The 18,449-nt window shown below is 43.0% G+C and overlaps 1 protein-coding gene across 6 annotated transcripts in view; it reads left to right on the top strand.

Moving 5' to 3' along the window:
* rhobtb3 (Rho related BTB domain containing 3) overlaps nucleotides 1–18,449 on the top strand; it is an 85,290-nt gene that overhangs the window by 19,243 nt on the left and 47,598 nt on the right. For all 6 annotated transcript variants that reach the window (XM_078396474.1, XM_078396475.1, XM_078396473.1 and 3 more), the window contains one exon: nucleotides 7,494–7,686. In XM_078396474.1, the coding sequence (XP_078252600.1) occupies nucleotides 7,494–7,686 (193 nt within the window). The remainder of the gene's footprint in view (nucleotides 1–7,493; nucleotides 7,687–18,449) is intronic.

Genomic DNA, 18,449 nt, shown 5'->3' with positions numbered 1-18,449 from the left:
CAAGACTACAACTGAACCATCAGGAATTTGTTTATTAAATCGAAGAATTTGTTAACCCGAGTGTCCCCAAAGGGTTTTCTTCATCAAACAATACCATATTGCCTTTTCAAATTCTATTTTTCTTAAATGTCAGGTATTTTTGGCATAATGATTGCACTTATACTTGCAGTTTTGGACTTATGGGAAGCAATTTTGAGAGCAGACGTAAACGTGAGGGTATAGCTTGAAATCTGGCCTGTGACACTCTGCAGCCATCCATCATTGTGCAATCTATTTAATAGGTACCAAGAAAAAGATTTTATTAACTTTTACTTTTGAAACTTTATAAGGGAAGAACGTGCATGTTGCCATGTTAGAATTTTATAATATTAAAAAAGCAACAGAAGAAATGTTGCTCTTGTTAAGTCAGAAAAGTATGTGCTGAAACCATTTAATTTTTTTTACTCTGGGCCCACAGATAGCTGAGTCATCTCTTGTTCAGTCAACACTGAACATGACATGCATCGTTAATTTTGCATGAATTGAAATCAATAATGATCTTGAAAAATGCATAATGCTATTCATTGTTCCATTGAGATCGAGATGCCTTGATTCAGCTGCTGCACTACTATATTACATTCCACAAGTTGTAGGTCAGTCCCTTAGAATGGGGAATAATTATGATGTTTCAATAGTACAGGCATAAGTGACTTTTTTGACGTTGGGCAATAAAAAGGCAATTGCATTCAATTGAATATTTATAGATTAGAAGCGAAAGTACACCATTTTTTTTGTTTAAAACGAACCACTTTTTAGTAGTTCAGATATTTTGCACAGTGACAATGCTGGCGTTCTGTTTCCCATAGCACAGATATTTAGAATGGAATTATTTTTTTCTATAATAGGTAAACAAATATTTCAAAAAGGCATCTCTTGTTGGGTCTGTGGAATTTATGTGCCACAATTCCTTTTAACTGTCTTTTGTGTTTTAATGAAATTGTGTGCATTTTTGATAATCTTATCCTGAGTGTTTTAGACAAGGCAATGACTCGGCCAATTCCAGTCATGTAATTTACTGAGTTTGCCTTGACCTTCTTAAAAAGCTTTGACCTGAAACGTGAAGAAGTCAAGTTTTGACGAGGGAAGGTGATTACTTTTATATTTAGGGCGGCACAATGGTACAGCGGTAGAGTTGTTGACTTACAGCACCAGAGACTTGACTCAATCCTGAGTGTTTATTGTTCGAACGTGACTATGGGTGCTGCTAGTTTAGAGTTTGTACGTTCTCACCATGACCATGTGGACTTTCTCCAGGTGCTCTGGTTTCCTTCCACATTTCAAAGACATGCAAGTTTGCAAATTAATTGGTTTCTCTAAATTGTCTCTAGTGTGTAGGATAGAACTAGTGAATGGGTGACCACTGGTCGGCGTGGACTCGGTGGGCTGAAGGGCCTGTTTCTACGCTGTATCTATAAACTAAACTATAAATTTGCTTTAAGGTCCATATGTTTTGAAACTCCTTATTAAGCTGAGATTTACAGTTAGATAGAGCTGTTAGGGCTAGCGGAATCAAGGGGTATGGGGAGAAGGCAGGAATGGGGTTCTGATTGTGGATGATCAGCCATGATCACATTGAATGGTGGTGCTGGCTCGAAGGGCTGAATGGCCTACTCCTGCACCTATTGTCTATGTATCTATGCATCTACAACAAATGTCACATTCAAGGTCTCTGTTATATCATTATCTTTCAGAACATCTTCTGCCTGCTAAGAACTGGGGAAGGAGTTGTACATATTCTGCTTATTGTCAATTTATTCTCAGAGGATTGAGATTAGAATATGCTATTATATCAATATTTGCAAACACTGTTTCTTACCAAGATCTGCTGCCACGTTTCGTATGCCTTTCTTACTCTCTGACTGATTGAACCAATGACAATAATTTAGAAGTATACAACAGAGAATTAAACCAACAAACATTTGGATAATTTAACTCGCTCTTGTTTTGTGTACTTAGATTCAGAATCTAAAACTCACACATGTTCCTTTCTTTCCCAAAGTTATATCATTTCCATTCTTTTCTTATAATTTCCATTCTTTTCCAATTGAAATAGTGATGAAAATCACTTAGATTCATTGTATATTGCTGAAAATGGACTTGCAACGGAGAGAAAGGTGAAAATAAAAGATAAAGGTTCCTGGTTATTTTGTGCTACTCCCTAAATTGTGTGTGCACTTGCATGCCTGACATGATTTTGAATCTGATCACAGAGACATACAGCAAGGAAATAGGCCCTTCAGCCCATTTCATCCACACTGCCCAAGATGCCCCTTCTAAGCTTTTAACCTTTCCTCTCCATGCATCTGTCCAAATGTATTTTAAAAGTTGTTATTGTACCTACCTCAGCTACTTCCTCTAGCAGCTCCTTCCCAAACACTCTTTGAGAATAAGTTTCCAATCAACTCCTATTAAATCTTTCCCTCTCATCTTAAACCCATGCTCTCTAGTTCTTGATTCCCTACCATGGGAATAAGACTATGCATTCACCCTATCTACTTCCCTCATGATTTTATACACTTCAATGACATCACCCCTCAGCCTTCAGCATTCCAAGGCATAAAATCCTCGCCTGGCCAACCTCTCCCAATGGCATAGGCTCTTGAATTCTGTAAACATTCTTGTAAATCTTCTTTGCACTCTTTCCAGCTTAATGGCAGGGTTATTATTGCAGGGTGACCAAAACTGAACACAGTATTCTATCTGTGGCCTCATCTATACTCAATGAAGGCTAACATGACACAAGCTTTCTTCATCACCATATCTCTCTACAATGTCAATTTCAGGGACTATTACTTGTCTTTCCAGATCCCTCTGCTCTACAATGCCCCCCAGGACCCTACCATTCACAATGAAGGTCCTGCCCTGCTTTGAGTTCCCAAAATGCAACTGCCTACACTTATCTGAACTAAATTCTATTTTCCATTCCTTTGCCCACTTAGCCATTCAAATCGTTGCTGTTGATGACCAGCAACAATGGGTCCATCACTGATCCCTGAGGCACACCACTAGTTTCAGGCTTCCAGTCGAAAAAATACCCTTCCATTACCACCCTCTGTTTCTCACCATGAAACCAATTCTGTATCCAGTGAGATAGCTCTTCCTGGATCCCATTTAATCTAACCCTCCAAAGCAGCCTACCATTTGGAACCTTATCAAGGGCCTTGTACTGCCCTGCCCTCATCCACCTTCTTAGTTACTTCTTCAAAAACTCAATAAAATTTGTGAGACACGACTGCCATGCACAAATCCATGTTGACTATCCCTAATCATCCCTGTCTTCGACCACTCTGTTTAATAATGATTGATATATCTCAGCCAGGACTTCTGTAATTTCTTCTCTAGCTTCCCATAGTATCCTTGGATATATCTAGGGACTCAAACACAGATAGCTAATAGGCAGTGTGTGAGGCAGGAGGCAGAAAAGGGAAACACTCAGACCCAATATGTAGGAGAGAAAGAAGGGAAAAGAAATAAACTGAGAATAAGAAATGATGGGTCCCTTAAATGTGTATATTTTAATGCTAGGAGCATTGTAAGAAAGGTGGATGAGCTTAGAGCCTGGATTGACATCTGGAAGTATGATGTTGTGGCGATCAGTGAAACATGGTTGCAGGAGGGTTGCGATTGGCAATTAAATATTCCAGGATTTCATTGTTTCAGATGTGATAGAATCGGAGGGGCAAGAGGTGGGGGTGTTGCATTGCTTGTCAGGGAGGATATCACAGCAGTGCTTTGGCAGGACAGACTAGAAGGCTCGATTAAGGAGGCTGTTTGGGTGGAACTCAGAAATGAGAAAGGTTTAGCAACACTTATAGGGGTGTATTATAGACCGCCAAATAGGGAACGAGAATTGGAAGAGCAAATATGTAAGGAGATAGCAGATATTAGTAGTAAGCACAGAGTGGTGATTGTGGGTGATTTCAATTTTCCGTATATAGACTGGGAATCACATTCTGTTAAAGGGCTGGATGGTTTGGAGTTTGTAAAATGTGTGCAGGATAGTTTTTTGCAGCAATACGTAGAGGTGCCTACCAGAGAAGGGGCAGTGTTGGACCTCCTGTTAGGAAATGAGATGGGTCAGGTGACGGAGGTATGTGTTGAGGAGCACTTTGGGTCTAGTGATCATAATGCCATTAGTTTCAATATCATTATGGAGAAGGTCAAATCTGGACCAAGGGTTGAGATTTTGAATTGGAGAAAGGCTAATTTTGAGGAGATGAGAAAGGATTTAAAAGGAGTGAAATGGAAATTGTTGTTTTATGAAAAGGATATAATAGAGAAATGGAGGATATTTAAAGGTGAAATTTTGAGAGTACAGAGTCTTTATGTCCCTGTTCGGTGGAAAGGAAAGAATAATAATTTGAAAGAGCCGTGGTTTTCCAGGGAAATTGGACACTTGGTTCGGAAAAAGAGGGAGATATACAATAAATATAAGCGGCAGGGAGTAAATGAGGTTTTTGAGGAATATAAAGAATGTAAAAGGAATCTTAAAAAGGAAATTAGAAAAGCGAAAAAAAGATATGAGGCTGCTTTGGCAAGTAATGTAAAAGTAAACCCCAAGGGGTTCTACAGATATGTCAATAGCAAAAGGATAGTGAGGGATAAAATTGGTCCATTAGAGAGTCAGAGTGGACAGCTATGTGCTGAGCCGGAAGAAATGGGGGAGATATTAAACAATTTCTTTTCTTCGGTATTTACCGAGGAGAAGGATATTGAATTATGTGAGGTAAGCGAAACAAGTAGAGTAGTGATGGAAATTAGGAGGATTAAAGAAGAGGAGGTACGGACACTTTTGAAGAATATAAAAGTGGATAAGTCTCCAGGTCCTGATAGGATATTCCCTAGGACATTGAGGGAAGTTAGTGCAGAAATAGCAGGGGCTATGACGGAAATATTTCAAACGTCATTAGAAACAGGGATGGTGCCGGAAGATTGGCGCATTGCGCATGTTGTGCCTTTGTTTAAAAAAGGTTCTAAAAGTAAACCTAGCAATTATAGACCTATTAGTTTGACGTCTGTGGTGGGAAAATTAATGGAAAAGATACTTAGGGACAATATATATAATTATTTGGATAATCAAGGCCTGATTAGAAACAGTCAACATGGATTTGTGCCTGGAAGGTCATGTTTGACTAATCTTCTTGAATTTTTTGAAGAGGTTACCAGGGAAATTGATAAGGGCAAGGCTGTGGATGTTGTCTATATGGACTTCAGTAAGGCATTTGACAAGGTTCCACATGGAAGGTTGATTAAGAAGGTTAAATCGTTGGGTATTAATAGTGAGGTTGCAAGATGGATTCAACAATGGCTGAATGGGAGATACCAGAGGGTAATGGTTGACAATTGTATGTCAGGTTGGAGGCCAGTGTCTAGTGGAGTGCCCCAAGGATCTGTGTTGGGTCCACTGTTGTTTGTCATTTACATTAATGATCTGGATGATGGTGTGGCAAATTGGATTAGTAAATATGCAGATGATACTAAGATAGGTGGAGTAGTTGATAGTGAGGTAGATTTTCAAAGTCTACAGAGAGACTTGGGCCTTTTGGAAGGGTGGGCTGAAAGATGGCAGATGGAGTTTAATGCTGATAAGTGTAAGGTGCTGCATTTTGGTAGGACAAATCAAAATAGGACGTACAGGGTAAATGGTAGGGAATTGAGGAATGCAGTGGAACAGAGGGATCTGGGAATAACTGTGCATTGTTCCCTGAAGGTGGAATCTCATGTGGATAGGGTGGTGAAGAAGGCGTTTGGTATGCTTGCCTTTATAAATCAGAGCATCGAGTATAGAAGTTGGGATGTAATGTTGAAATTGTACAGGGCATTGGTGAGGCCGAATCTGGAGTATGGTGTGCAGTTCTGGTCGCCAAATTATAGGAAGGATGTCGACAAAATGGAGAGGGTACAGAGGAGATTTACTAGAATGTTGCCTGGGTTTCAGCACTTAGGCTACAGAGAGAGGTTGAATAGGTTGGGTCTTTATTCTTTGGAGCGTAGAAGGTTGAGGGGGGACTTGATAGAGGTTTTTAAAATTTTGAGAGGGACGGACAGAGTTGACGTGGGTAGGCTTTTCCCTTTGAGAGTGGGGAAGATTCCAACAAGGGGACATAGCTTCAGAATTGAGGGACAAAGGTTTAGGGGTAACATGAGGGGGAACTTCTTTACTCAGGGTTGTGGCTGTATGGAATGGGCTTCCGGTGGAAGTGGTGGAGGCTGGCTTGATTTTATTATTTAAGAGTAAATTGGATAGGTATATGGATAGGAGGGGATTGGAGGGTTATGGTCTGAGTGCAGGTAGATGAGACTAGGTCAGGGAGAATGGTCGGCGTGGACTGGTAGGGCCGGACAGGCCTGTTTCCATGCTGTAGTTGTTATATGTTATATGTTATATATGTCTTAGGATGTCCAACACCTCCACAACTGTAATACAGACTATCCTCCAAGACATCTCCATTAACTTTTCTGTCGCCTTATTTTTATCTTGTTCTCTGCTGTAAATACAGGAGAAATATTAATTGAGGACCTTGCCCATCTCCTGTGGCACATACATGAGCACTTTGGTATCTGGGGGCCTTATTCCTTCTCCTTTTTCCCTTAATATACCTTTAAATGGTGTTTGTCATTCGCTCTTGTAATATTCCTTTTGAGAGACTGGAAGGGGATTTAGAATATTTATGGGCAATCCCCAGGACAACCTTAGTAAGAGGAGACACATATTTTTATTTTTGATTTACCAACACCCCCCACCAACCTTCTCAAGCCCACTCACTGATCTCAACCCTGAAGCCTTGGCTTGATCACCCTCCTCTTAACTTTAGATGACTCCCCAATATTAGAAGCAGTTTACTCAAGCATATAACTTTTGTCATATTTAATCATTATACCTTCTCCAGTATTAAGGAATTAAAATGATAATCCATATTTACTGTGAAAATGTATATGAAAATAATATCACCATGTAATCCCTTCAAAAGAGTTGTAATAAGAGACATCTATGGGTTGTATTGAGGATATGTTCCTTCAGTGATATTTCTATGTCCATTAGGTTAATTTGCTTGTTAATTTACAAAGGAAGGATATAGGTGGAGACAGGAAGATAGAGGGAGATCTGGGAAGGAGGAGGGGAAGAGAGGGACAGAGGAACTACCTAAAGTTGGAGAAGTCGATGTTCATACCACTGGGCTGCAAGCTGCCCAGGCGAAATATGAGGTGCTGTTCCTCCAATTTCTGGTGGGCCTCACTATGGCACTGGAGGAGGCCCATGACAGAAAGGTCAGACTGGCCCATGACAGAAAGGTCATACTTCCTTATGGTAGTGGTGCTGACTTGTGGTGCTGGCTGTCGTAAAGAATGAAACATGGATTCGGGTTTAAACAATGCATGGGAAGATTCTGACTACTCAATTGCATTTTGGTTTCCCAGTGTCAATGACAATTCTTGCCATTTTTTTTTGTCAGGAATTATTCGACAATGACTGGTATAGGTCTCGGAATATAGTTGGGCTGGCAGACATCATTGTTCTCAAATATTCCGTCAATGACAAAACCACATTTCAAGAAGTGAAAGATAACTACGTGCCGATGATTAAGAGGATACTGAACCAGTGGACAGTTCCAGTGATAATTGCTGCTATTGGTACAAGACAAAATGGTGAGTAAAAAAGTCATGCTCATTTCTTTCAAATACCCAGTAGGAAAACAGCATATGGCAGTGTTAGTGTATTTGAGATAAGTCATTCTGGCAATTTGATGATTCATTAATTAAACAAAAATGGAAGAAAGCAACTGATATTTTCTGCTGTTCCAATCTACTTTCTCATTGTTTGAAATGCTCAAATGAAACAATTTATTTCCATTGATAATTTACAAAGCAAACAATTTACAAACAGACCGAAATCATTTCCAGTTTAATGTCAGATGTAATGTGTTTGCTGATGGGGAAATCATATAAGCGTATTTTGTTGTTCATTATCCACTGATTCCTGTTGGAAAGAATGATGTGTGCATGTATATTTGCTGGAAGTAAGATGCAACCTTATCGGAAAAGGCCACATTAGACGTAATGTTGAGCAATGAACCTGAATTAGTCAGTAATTCAATAGTAAAGGAACACCCAGATTACAGTGGATATGACACTATTGAATTTTGATTTTAATTTTGAAAAGGAAGAGTGAGTCATAAAACAAGGTTGATTTTGAAGGGTCGTGCATGGGCACGAGCATGACTTTAATTTTCTAGCTTTTGGAGAAACATTTGTCTCCTGTGAGCATGTGTACATGTCCAAAAAACAGATAGAGATTGTTTTTTGGATTTTTGTTTTGGTGTGGCGAGGTAGGGGATGCCCTGCCCCTTGCAGCCACTACCTTGCACAGGTACCTGATTCATTGGTCTGTAGCTGTACTAATTAAAGAAACTTGCGCAGTAAGGGAAATAATTGCTGTGCTCCCTTATGAATTGCCGCTTCCTACAATTTGTGTGCTTCTCTGAGTAAGTGTATTCTAATTCAATATCTTTTTCTGTGCAATGCCTTGTAAGATAGCAATGTCATGTGTGAGTTGGAAAGGTGTGCATCTTTAAACAGACTGAAGTATCTTCACCAAGACAAACTGAACTGCATTTAATCTGGATATCTATTCTTTGGATAGGAGATGGGCATAAAGGTGGCTGGGTATTGTGTGATGGTGCAACATGGAAGATTGAGTTGATAACTATCAAGCCCAGCAGTAAAGCTCGTTGAGGGGTAGAGTGGGTAGAGTGGGAGACGGTTGTGAAATCTAGGAAACAAAGCAAGAAATATCAATGTATAATTTCAGGTAAAACGCAAAGTGCTGGAGTGACTCAGTGGGGCAGACAGCTTGACTCGCTGAGCTACTCCAACACTTTGTGCTTTGCTCAAGATTCCAGCATCTGCAGTTCCTTGTTTCTCTATAATTTCTGGTAACCCATACCCCCTGTGCTCTTTTCTCTCTACTTCTGATCCACCTAGGTTCTCCTAACCTCCAGGACCCCATCATGCAGTTTCATTTCCCTCCCTGACCTGGTTCTATCTCCCACACATATAACCTGATGGTCTCCTATCCTCTCTCTTGTGCGATATTGAGAAACAAATCTTAACAATCATACTGAAATGATTAATATGAAAATCAGATAAAATTTACGTACTGTACTGCATTCAAATGTGCCCAATCCAATACAGACATTTTTTTAATCAACCTTCAGTGATAGCTTGTTTGATAAAATGTCTCCTGGTTGACATTAATTTAAATTAAATTTACTTCTGTTTCATGCCATGAGTGTGGATGCTTATAATAGCAGTGGTTTAATTTAAGATTAAGTATTTAATGGACCATTGATATTTAAAAAGCAGTGTTCATATTGTAGCTTTTGTCTAATTATTGCATTATTTCAGTTCAATACCATTGATGAGATTTATTCTCCAATAACACACATAACAGATATGAATATTTATAATGACATAAACTTAATGAAGCTAACATGAATATTCCTATCTATAAATAAATGGAGGTTTAATAATTGTCAATATGGTTCAATGGTACTTTATTGTCACATGTACCTAGGTACAGAGGAATTCATTTTTGTGTCATGATCACATTGAATGGTGGTGCTGGCTCGAAGGGCCAAATGGCCTACTCCTGCACCTATTGTCTATTGTCATAGCCGCAATGATACTTATATACAAGAGTGCAGGTATAGTAGATTGCACTGAGACATTACACAAGAGTTCCCACGTTTCGGGCACCATTTGTAAGATTCAAGTCCAAAGTTGTTAAAATGTTGAATATTAACTTGGCCATAAGGCTCTTTGTCCAGGTGGCAGCACTGTTTGCAGCACACGTTTGGAGTTGCAGGGTCAGGCTGGCCAGGCGATGTTGTCAATTCCCTCTACCGTGACACTGTGCTGCTGCAGGCTGCATCCCATCCATGTGCCCGGCCACTTGAAGTGGCACTGGAGCCAAATGAGCCTCAGCCCACTTACTGACACAGTTGTTTTCCTGCATCTGCCACCACCACCATCTTGATCCCATCTGCAACAAATAAATAAAGGCCTAATCTGTTCTTTGGAGAATGTAGGTTGAAAGTGGAATGTTAACAGAGATATTAGATGGGCTTTCTTGCTCCACAAATAATTCCTGCAATATTTTTATCCACGTAAAATTCATCCATAATATAATAGAAAAATCTTGCTTTAATATTTTATCTGAAGAGCAGCTCGTTTAGCTCAGTTGTGATTGTTAGCTCCAACTGACGGCACAAGAATTTAACAGTATTCTTTCTGTATTGGGAAATTCTCTTTACAGTTTAAAGGACTACCATGAAGGAATATTGTGGTGCTTTTCAGCTTAGTATTGACCTGTGCTCTCTGTGAAAGTTGTTGCAATTAGCATTCAGAGCAAACTAGAGCATCATTATGCAGTTCCAGCATTTAGACACCATCTTTTGTAGCTTGTTTTTCTGCAACCGAGTCTCTGTTGTTGAGAAGCTTTCAGCAACTTTTGTATTATTTAGTCTATGATTTAGGCACAGTAGTGTGAAACTGAAACAAGGTATACAATGGATCGGGAACAAAAGTGGGCGGGTGTAAAATAAACTATTGATTATCTATCACCCAAAATACGATTAATTCCAACCACAATGTTTTTAATTATTGGAGTAAGACAAATCAATCGTTAGATTTAATCACTGGAAGTATTAACTGTGTAGCAGGTTTAATTTCGCAGTCAGTAACCAAGAAGTATAGCAAACATAACAGGTCAGATTGTGCTTGATCTGTTCCCCTGATTATGTTGCTCCGTCAGGATTTTCCTTGGCCATGTTTACCTTCCACGACTCTCCCAAACCAGTCAACCTGAAGGTTGTTCCTGCTCTCCTGCAAAACAATGTGCAATACCTAGACTTAAGGTGGCATATCCTGAGATCCTGCTTTCAGAATACCTCAGAAACATTTTAAAGTGTGTTTTTTTGTTTAAAAAAATTAAATGTCTTAAGAATAAAAAGTTTAAATATCTTAAATTGCTATTAATTAATTGGATAAATAATTATACAAGCCATGTACCCGTATTCATCATTGGTCTTGATTTTGCTGGAGTGAATGACTGCAGTCTCTGCAGTGATAAGCACTCGTCCCACACTTACCTGCCATGAATAAGGAAGAATGTGTAAGATGTAAGATTGCTGGACCTAATTGCAAGGTATGGAATAATGCTAAGGCTTTGCTCAAGGTAATTTATTCACTTGAAAAGACTGAGAGAGCCTTGGGCTGATGCAAAGCCAAGCGCAAAAAAAATACTTGGCACAGGTTCAAGTTCCAATTCCACAGCGTATGTACTGAGAAATTCGACTGTTGGACTTCCGTGCATTGAATCAGGGTGACAGAATCACATAGACATAGAAACATAGAAAATAGGTGCAGGAGTAGGCCATTCGGCCCTTCGAGCCTGCACCGCCATTCAATATGATCGTGGCTGATCATCCAACTCAGTATCCCGTACCTGCCTTCTCTCCATACCCTCTGATCCCTTTAGCCACAAGGGCCACATCTAACTCTCTCTTAAATATAGCCAATGAACTGGCCTCAACTACCTTCTGTGGCAGAGAATTTCACAGATTCACCACTCGCTGTGTGAAAAAAAACTTTCTCATCTCGGTCCTAAAAGACTTCCCCCTTATCCTTAAACTGTGACCCCTTGTTCTGGACTTCCCCAACATCGGGAACAATCTTCCTGCATCTAGCCTGTCCAACCCCTTAAGAATTTTGTAAGTTTCTATAAGATCCCCCCTCAATCTTCTAAATTCCAGCGAGTACAAGCCGAGTCTATCCAGTCTTTCAATCTGGTGAACCTTCACTGTACTCCCTCTTTGGCAAGAATGTCTTTCCTCAGATTAGGAGACCAAAACTGTACGCAATACTCCAGGTGTGGTCTCACCAATGCCCTGTACAACTGCAGCAGAACCTCCCTGCTCCTATACTCAAATCCCCTCGCTATGAATGCCAACATACCATTCGCTTTCTTCACTGCCTGCTGCACCTGCATGCCTACTTTCAATGACTGGTGTACCACGACACCCAGGTCTTGTTGCATCTCCCCTTCTCCTAATCGGCCACCATTCAGGTAATAGTCTGCTTTCCTGTTCTTGCCACCAAAGTGGATAACCTCACATTTATCCACATTATACTGCATCTGCCATGCATTTGCCCACTCACCTAACCTATCCAAGTCACGTTGCAGCCTCCTAGCATCCTCCTCACAGCTAACACTGCCCCCCAGCTTCGTGTCATCCGCAAACTTGGAGATGTTGCATTCAATTCCCTCGTCCAAATCATTAATATATTGTAAATAGCTGGGGTCCCAGCACTGAGCCTTGCGGTACCCCACTAGTCACTGCCTGCCATTCTGAAAAGGACCCGTTTATTCCTACACTTTGCTTCCTGTCTGCCAGCCAGTTCTCTATCCACATCAATACTGAACCCACAATACCCTGTGCTTTAAGTTTGCATACTAATCTCTTATGTGGGACCTTGTCGAAAGCCTTCTGGAAGTCCAGATATAACACATCCACTGGTTCTCCCTTATCCACTCTACTAGTTACATCCTCGAAAAATTCTATAAGATTCGTCAGACATGATTTACCTTTCATAAATCCATGCTGACTTTGTCCAATGATTTCACCACTTTCCAAATGTGCTGCTATCCCATCTTTAATAACTGACTCTAGCATTTTCCCCACTACCGATGTTAGACTAACTGGTCTGTAATTCCCCATTTTCTCTCTCCCTCCATTTTTGAAAAGTGGGGTTACATTAGCTACCCTCCAATCCTCAGGAACTACTCCAGAATCTAAAGAGTTTTGAAAAATTATCACTAATGCATCCACTATTTCTGGGGCTACCTCCTTAAGCACTCTGGGATGCAGCCTATCTGGCCCTGGGGATTTATCGGCCTTTAATCCATTCAATTTACCTAACACCACTTCTCGACTAACCTGGATTTCACTCAGTTCCTCCATCTCATTTGACCCTCGGTCCCCTGCTATTTAGGAATCTCTCAGCAGTTTAGAGAATTCAATGTTTGAATACACATCCACTGAAGTCTAGAAGTCTAGTAGAGCAGGCAAAATAATAAAAGATCCATCCCACCCCGGCCACCGTCTGTTTGTTCATCTGCCCTCTGGTCGACGTTTCAGGTCGATCAAATCCCGAACAAACAGACTTAAGAACAGTTTTTACCCCAGGGCCATACGAGAACTGAACACTACCTTTGCACTAGGCAACACCGTTAAAAAATCTTGTACTTAATATAATTGTATTTAATTGTATTTATGTATTTATTTGTTTTTGCATTTATTGCATATATGTTTGTACGCACCGTCAGGATTGGCTATTTTTTTAATTTCGTTGTACTCGTTGCAATGACAATAAATGAATATTATTATTATTACAATGGGATTGATAAGAGTAAACATCATTTCATTTCTTCCCAAATAAGTGCACATTGTTCCTGAAAATCTACATCTGAATCCTTGCTAATGGTATTAGCACTGGAATCTAGGCATTGTGTTGTTGAAGTATATCATATCATATCATATATATACAGCCGGAAACAGGCCTTTTCGGCCCTCCAAGTCCGTGCCGCCCAGCGATCCCCGTACATTAACACTATCCTACACACACTAGGGACAATTTTTATATTAACCCAGCCAATTAACCTACATACCTGTATGTCTTTGGAGTACTTAGATTTTTTTTAGATTTAGTGATACAGCGCGGAAACAGGCCCTTCGGCCCACCGAGTTCACGCCGCCCAGCGAACCCCGCACATTAACACTATCCTACACACACTAGGGACAATTAAAAAAAAATTTTTTTTTACATTTACCCAGTCAATTAACCTACATACCTGTACGTCTTTGGAGTGTGGGAGGAAACCGAAGATCTCGGAGAAAACCCACACAGGTCACGGGGAGAACGTACAAACTCCGTACAGACGGCGCCCGTAGTCAGGATCGAACCTGAGTCTCCGGCGTAAGGCAGCAACTCGACCGCTGCGCCACCGTGCCTCCCCGTTTACCAGTTCCACTTTAAATATGTCAAAAATTCATCCTTTGTTGTTCATATGATATGTGCAATGCAGTGCAATCTGCATTTTACACTCACATGGTGTTTATGGAGGACAAATAAAGAATAAAAAAATTAAATTATGAAATTTGACAATAGCAATTTCTATCGACCTCCACCGCCTCCCCGGGGCCGCTGCCGCCGACGCCGACCTCCACCGCCTCCCCGGGGCCGCTGACTGCCGAGGCTCACCTGAGGCTGCCGCCGCCGACCTCCACCGCCTCCCTGGGGCCGTTGCCGTCGACGAGCGAGGCCTCTGCACCGCCGCTGCCGCCCACGTCCTTCCCGACACCTTCACCGCTGCCGCCGACCTTCCCGACGTCCTTCCCGACCCCTTCACCGCTGCCGCCCACGCCCTCCCCGGCCATCCGCTGACCGAGCCGACCGTCACTCACCCGGACTCCAGGTCCCCGCGGGCCTCCCCCAGCGACCGTGCTGACCCGCGCCGCTCCACCGCCCAGCAACAGGTCACAGCCGTCGCTGTACCCGGCCCCCGGGACCAACAACAGGCTGCAGCTCCACCTGGCCCACACACACCGCGCTGGGTCCACAGCCCCCACCAGGCAGAGCCCCTCAGCACTGCTGGGTCCTACTGCCCACCCTCTACTACAGGTAACTGCAGCAGGGGTTCCACTGGGTCTCCCCCTTCCCCCTCCAGCCAGGCGACCCCCAGTACTCCCCACATCGGTTCTCATGCCCCCCTCTGCCCAGCTAACCCACCACCCCCCCACCATACATCCCCTCCACCTGCCCCCCTGCCTCCATCCGACCCCAACCCCCACCATTGCCGGGTGTTCACCATCCCCCCTGACCTCCCCCTTTCAGACACCGAACGGTCGGTCCTCAGCAGAGGCCTTACCTTTGTTCCCCTCCGCCCCCACATCAACGAGTTCCGCGTCCGCCATGACGTGGAGCTCTTCTTCCGCCGCCTCCGCCTCCGAGCCTTTTTCCATGGCAAGGAGTCCTGACCCACCACTGATGACCCCTTCTCCCGTCTCCAACGGACCCCCTCCACTTTTACCCCCCAGTATGGCCTACTACCCCCACTAGAACTTTTTATTTCAAACTGCCGGCGTGACATCGGCCGCCTCAAATTTTCCACTCCCCTGACTAACTCCAACCTCTCCCCTCCTGAACGTGCAGCCCTCAACTCACTCCGCAACAACCCGGACTTAATAATTAAACCCGCTGACAAGGGAGGGGCTGTGGTAGTCTGGCGTGCTGACCTCTACCGCACCGAGGCCAGACGACAACTATCAGACACCTCTTCCTACCTATCCCTGGACCATGACCCCACCGATAAACACCAGACCTTCATCACCAGCACCATCACCGACCTCACCAACTCCGGCGAACTACCCCCCAGTGCCTCCAATCTCATAGTTCCCCAGCCCCGCACGGCCCGATTCTACCTCCTACCCAAAATCCACAAACACAATTGTCCCGGCAGACCCATTGTCTCTGCCTGCTCATGCCCCACCGAACTTATCTCTACCTACCTCGACTCCATCCTATCCCCCCTGGTCAAATCCCTCCCCACCTACGTCCAAGACACCTCACACGCTCTCCATCTCCTGGATAACTTCCGGTTCCCAGGCCCCCACTCCCTCATTTTCACCATGGATGTCCAGTCACTCTACACTTCCATCCCCCACAAGGATGGTCTCGAAGCCCTCCGTTTCTTCCTCGACCGTAGAACCAGCCAATCCCCATCGACCAACACTCTCCTCCGCCTAGCAGAGCTGGTTCTTACCCTCAACAACTTCTCCTTTGACTCCTCCCACTTCCTCCAAACCAGAGGCGTGGCTATGGGCACTCGCATGGGCCCTAGCTACGCCTGCCTCTTTGTTGGGTACGTCGAACAATCCCTGTTCCAGACGTACACTGGCCCCATCCCCGAACTCTACCTCCGCTACATCGACGACTGCATTGGTGCTACCTCTTACACCCATGCAGAACTCACTGACTTTATACACTTCACCTCCAATTTCCATCCTGCCCTTAAATATACCTGGACTATCTCTGACATCTCCCTCCCGTTTCTGGACCTCACCATCTCCATCACAGGAGAAAAACTAGTGACGGACATTTATTACAAGCCCACCGACTCGCACAGCTATCTGGACTACACTTCTTCCCACCCGGTCCCCTGCAAAAAGTCTATCCCCTACTCCCAATTCCTCCGTCTACGCCGCATCTGCGCCCGGGATGAGGTGTTTCACACTAGGGCTTCCGAGATGTCCTCGTTTTTCAGAAAACGGGGCTTCCCCTCCTCCATTATAGATGAGGCTCTCACTAGGGTCTCTTCTACATCCCGCAGCTCCGCTCTTGCTCCCCATCCCCACACTCGCAACAAGGACAGGATCCCCCTCGTTCTCACCTTCCACCCCACCAGCCAGCGGATCCAACATATTATCCACCAACATTTCCGTCACCTACAACAGGACCCCACCACTGGCCATATCTTCCCATCCCCTCCCCTCTCTGCGTTCGGCAGAGACCGTTCCCTCCGCAACTCCCTGGTCCACTCGTCCCTTCCTACCCAAACCACCCTAACCCCGGGCACTTTCCCTTGCAACCGCACGAGATGCAACACCTGTCCCTTTACCTCCCCCCTCAACTCCATCAAAGGACCCAAACATTCTTTCCAGGTGAGACAGAGGTTCACCTGCACTTCCTCCAACCTCATCTATTGCATCCGCTGCTCTAGATGCCAACTTATCTATATCGGCGAAACCAAGCGCAGGCTCGGCGATCGCTTCGCTGAACACCTGCGCTCGGTCCGCATTAACGCAACTGATCTCCCGGTGGCCCAGCACTTTAACTCCCCCTCCCATTCCCAGTCTGACCTCTCTGTCATGGGCCTCCTCCAGTGCCATAGTGAGGCCCGCCGGAAATTGGAGGAGCAGCACCTCATATTTCGCCTGGGCAGTTTGCGGCCCGGTGGTCGACTTCTCCAACTTCAGATAGCTCCTCTGTCCCTCCCTTCCCCTCCTCCTTCCCAGATCTCCCTCTATCTTCCTGTCTCCACCTATATCCTTCCTTTGTCCCACCCCCGACATCAGTCTGAAGAAGGGTCTCGACCCGAAACGTCACCCATTCCTTCTCTCCCGAGATGCTGCCTGACCTGCTGAGTTACTCCAGCATTTTGTGAATAAATCGATTTGTACCAGCATCTGCAGTTATTTTCTTATAGCAATTTCTATCTTTTTGTGTTTAAGTATATGGATCTCTTGAAGAATACATGAATTATTAAAAACATGAGAATAGTAGGTCTATTAATAGCAGTATTTAAATTAAATAAATAAAGATGCCTAGAAAGTAATCTTATTGATGGCTAAAGTCATCTTAAAATAAATGAAAAAAGATTTCTGGTGTGAAAACAAGATAGTGATCCTAACACTGAATAAACCAATATTCTGTGCTGAATATTCTGTACTATTTCAGTACTGAATGCTGTATATGCCAGGCAGTATACGTCCTTAAAAAAACTGTTTATAACCATCGTTTGAGTCATGTGATATCAAGTACCTTGAGCTCTCAGCTATCATCCTTATTAACCTTTCACCGACTTCATGTTTGTACTAAGCCTCCTTGAAATTTAATGGCAAAATTCTAGTCCTTTATTTTTCGCATCTCTAATATTCCACACTCGGTATTTACTTCCTCAAGCTTTGATATACTGAGCAGACTGAGTGCGAAGTATAAATGACATAATTGCAGTACCCTGCCACATATTTCATTTCTTGATTCCAAATGCACGTGTAAATAATTTTTGCACCTTTAAGATCTGGAATCCTTTCATTTCAGAAGTATGAAGCAAGTACAGGGAAAAATATACTAAAAGGATGACAATTATGTGATGTCTTGATTCTGAGAAAATATTAGTGCGTATTTTTATTACATTGAAGACAACAAAGATATGAAAAGTTTTGATAACCTCCAGAAAAAAAACCTATCAACTAGTTGGTAAATCAGTAACTGGAGGACTTGGTAAAAGCCCATTACCCAAACAATGAAGCAAAATAATATTTTACCAGAAGTAATGGTGGGTAAATATTTGAAAATAAATTAATTAAAAGAGGGAATAAAGACAACAGCACTTAATAGATAAACCATTCATCCTCTGGTACCGTTGGCTGATTGGTATTGTTCTGTGCTCAGCTGACTGTTTTGAGTGGTCCGGAGTGATGCCAACTGTCGGCTGCACGATGCTGACAGGCCTGAGTGGTGCTGACTGCGTTTGAGGTGTTAAATTAAGCAACTTTAAAAACTCTGTT

The sequence above is a fragment of the Rhinoraja longicauda genome, chromosome 3 (genome assembly GCF_053455715.1).
Source record: "Rhinoraja longicauda isolate Sanriku21f chromosome 3, sRhiLon1.1, whole genome shotgun sequence".
Lineage (NCBI taxonomy): Eukaryota > Metazoa > Chordata > Chondrichthyes > Rajiformes > Arhynchobatidae > Rhinoraja > Rhinoraja longicauda.
The sequence above is the reverse complement of the archived record's forward strand: the minus strand, read 5'-3'. Positions and strand labels throughout refer to the sequence as shown.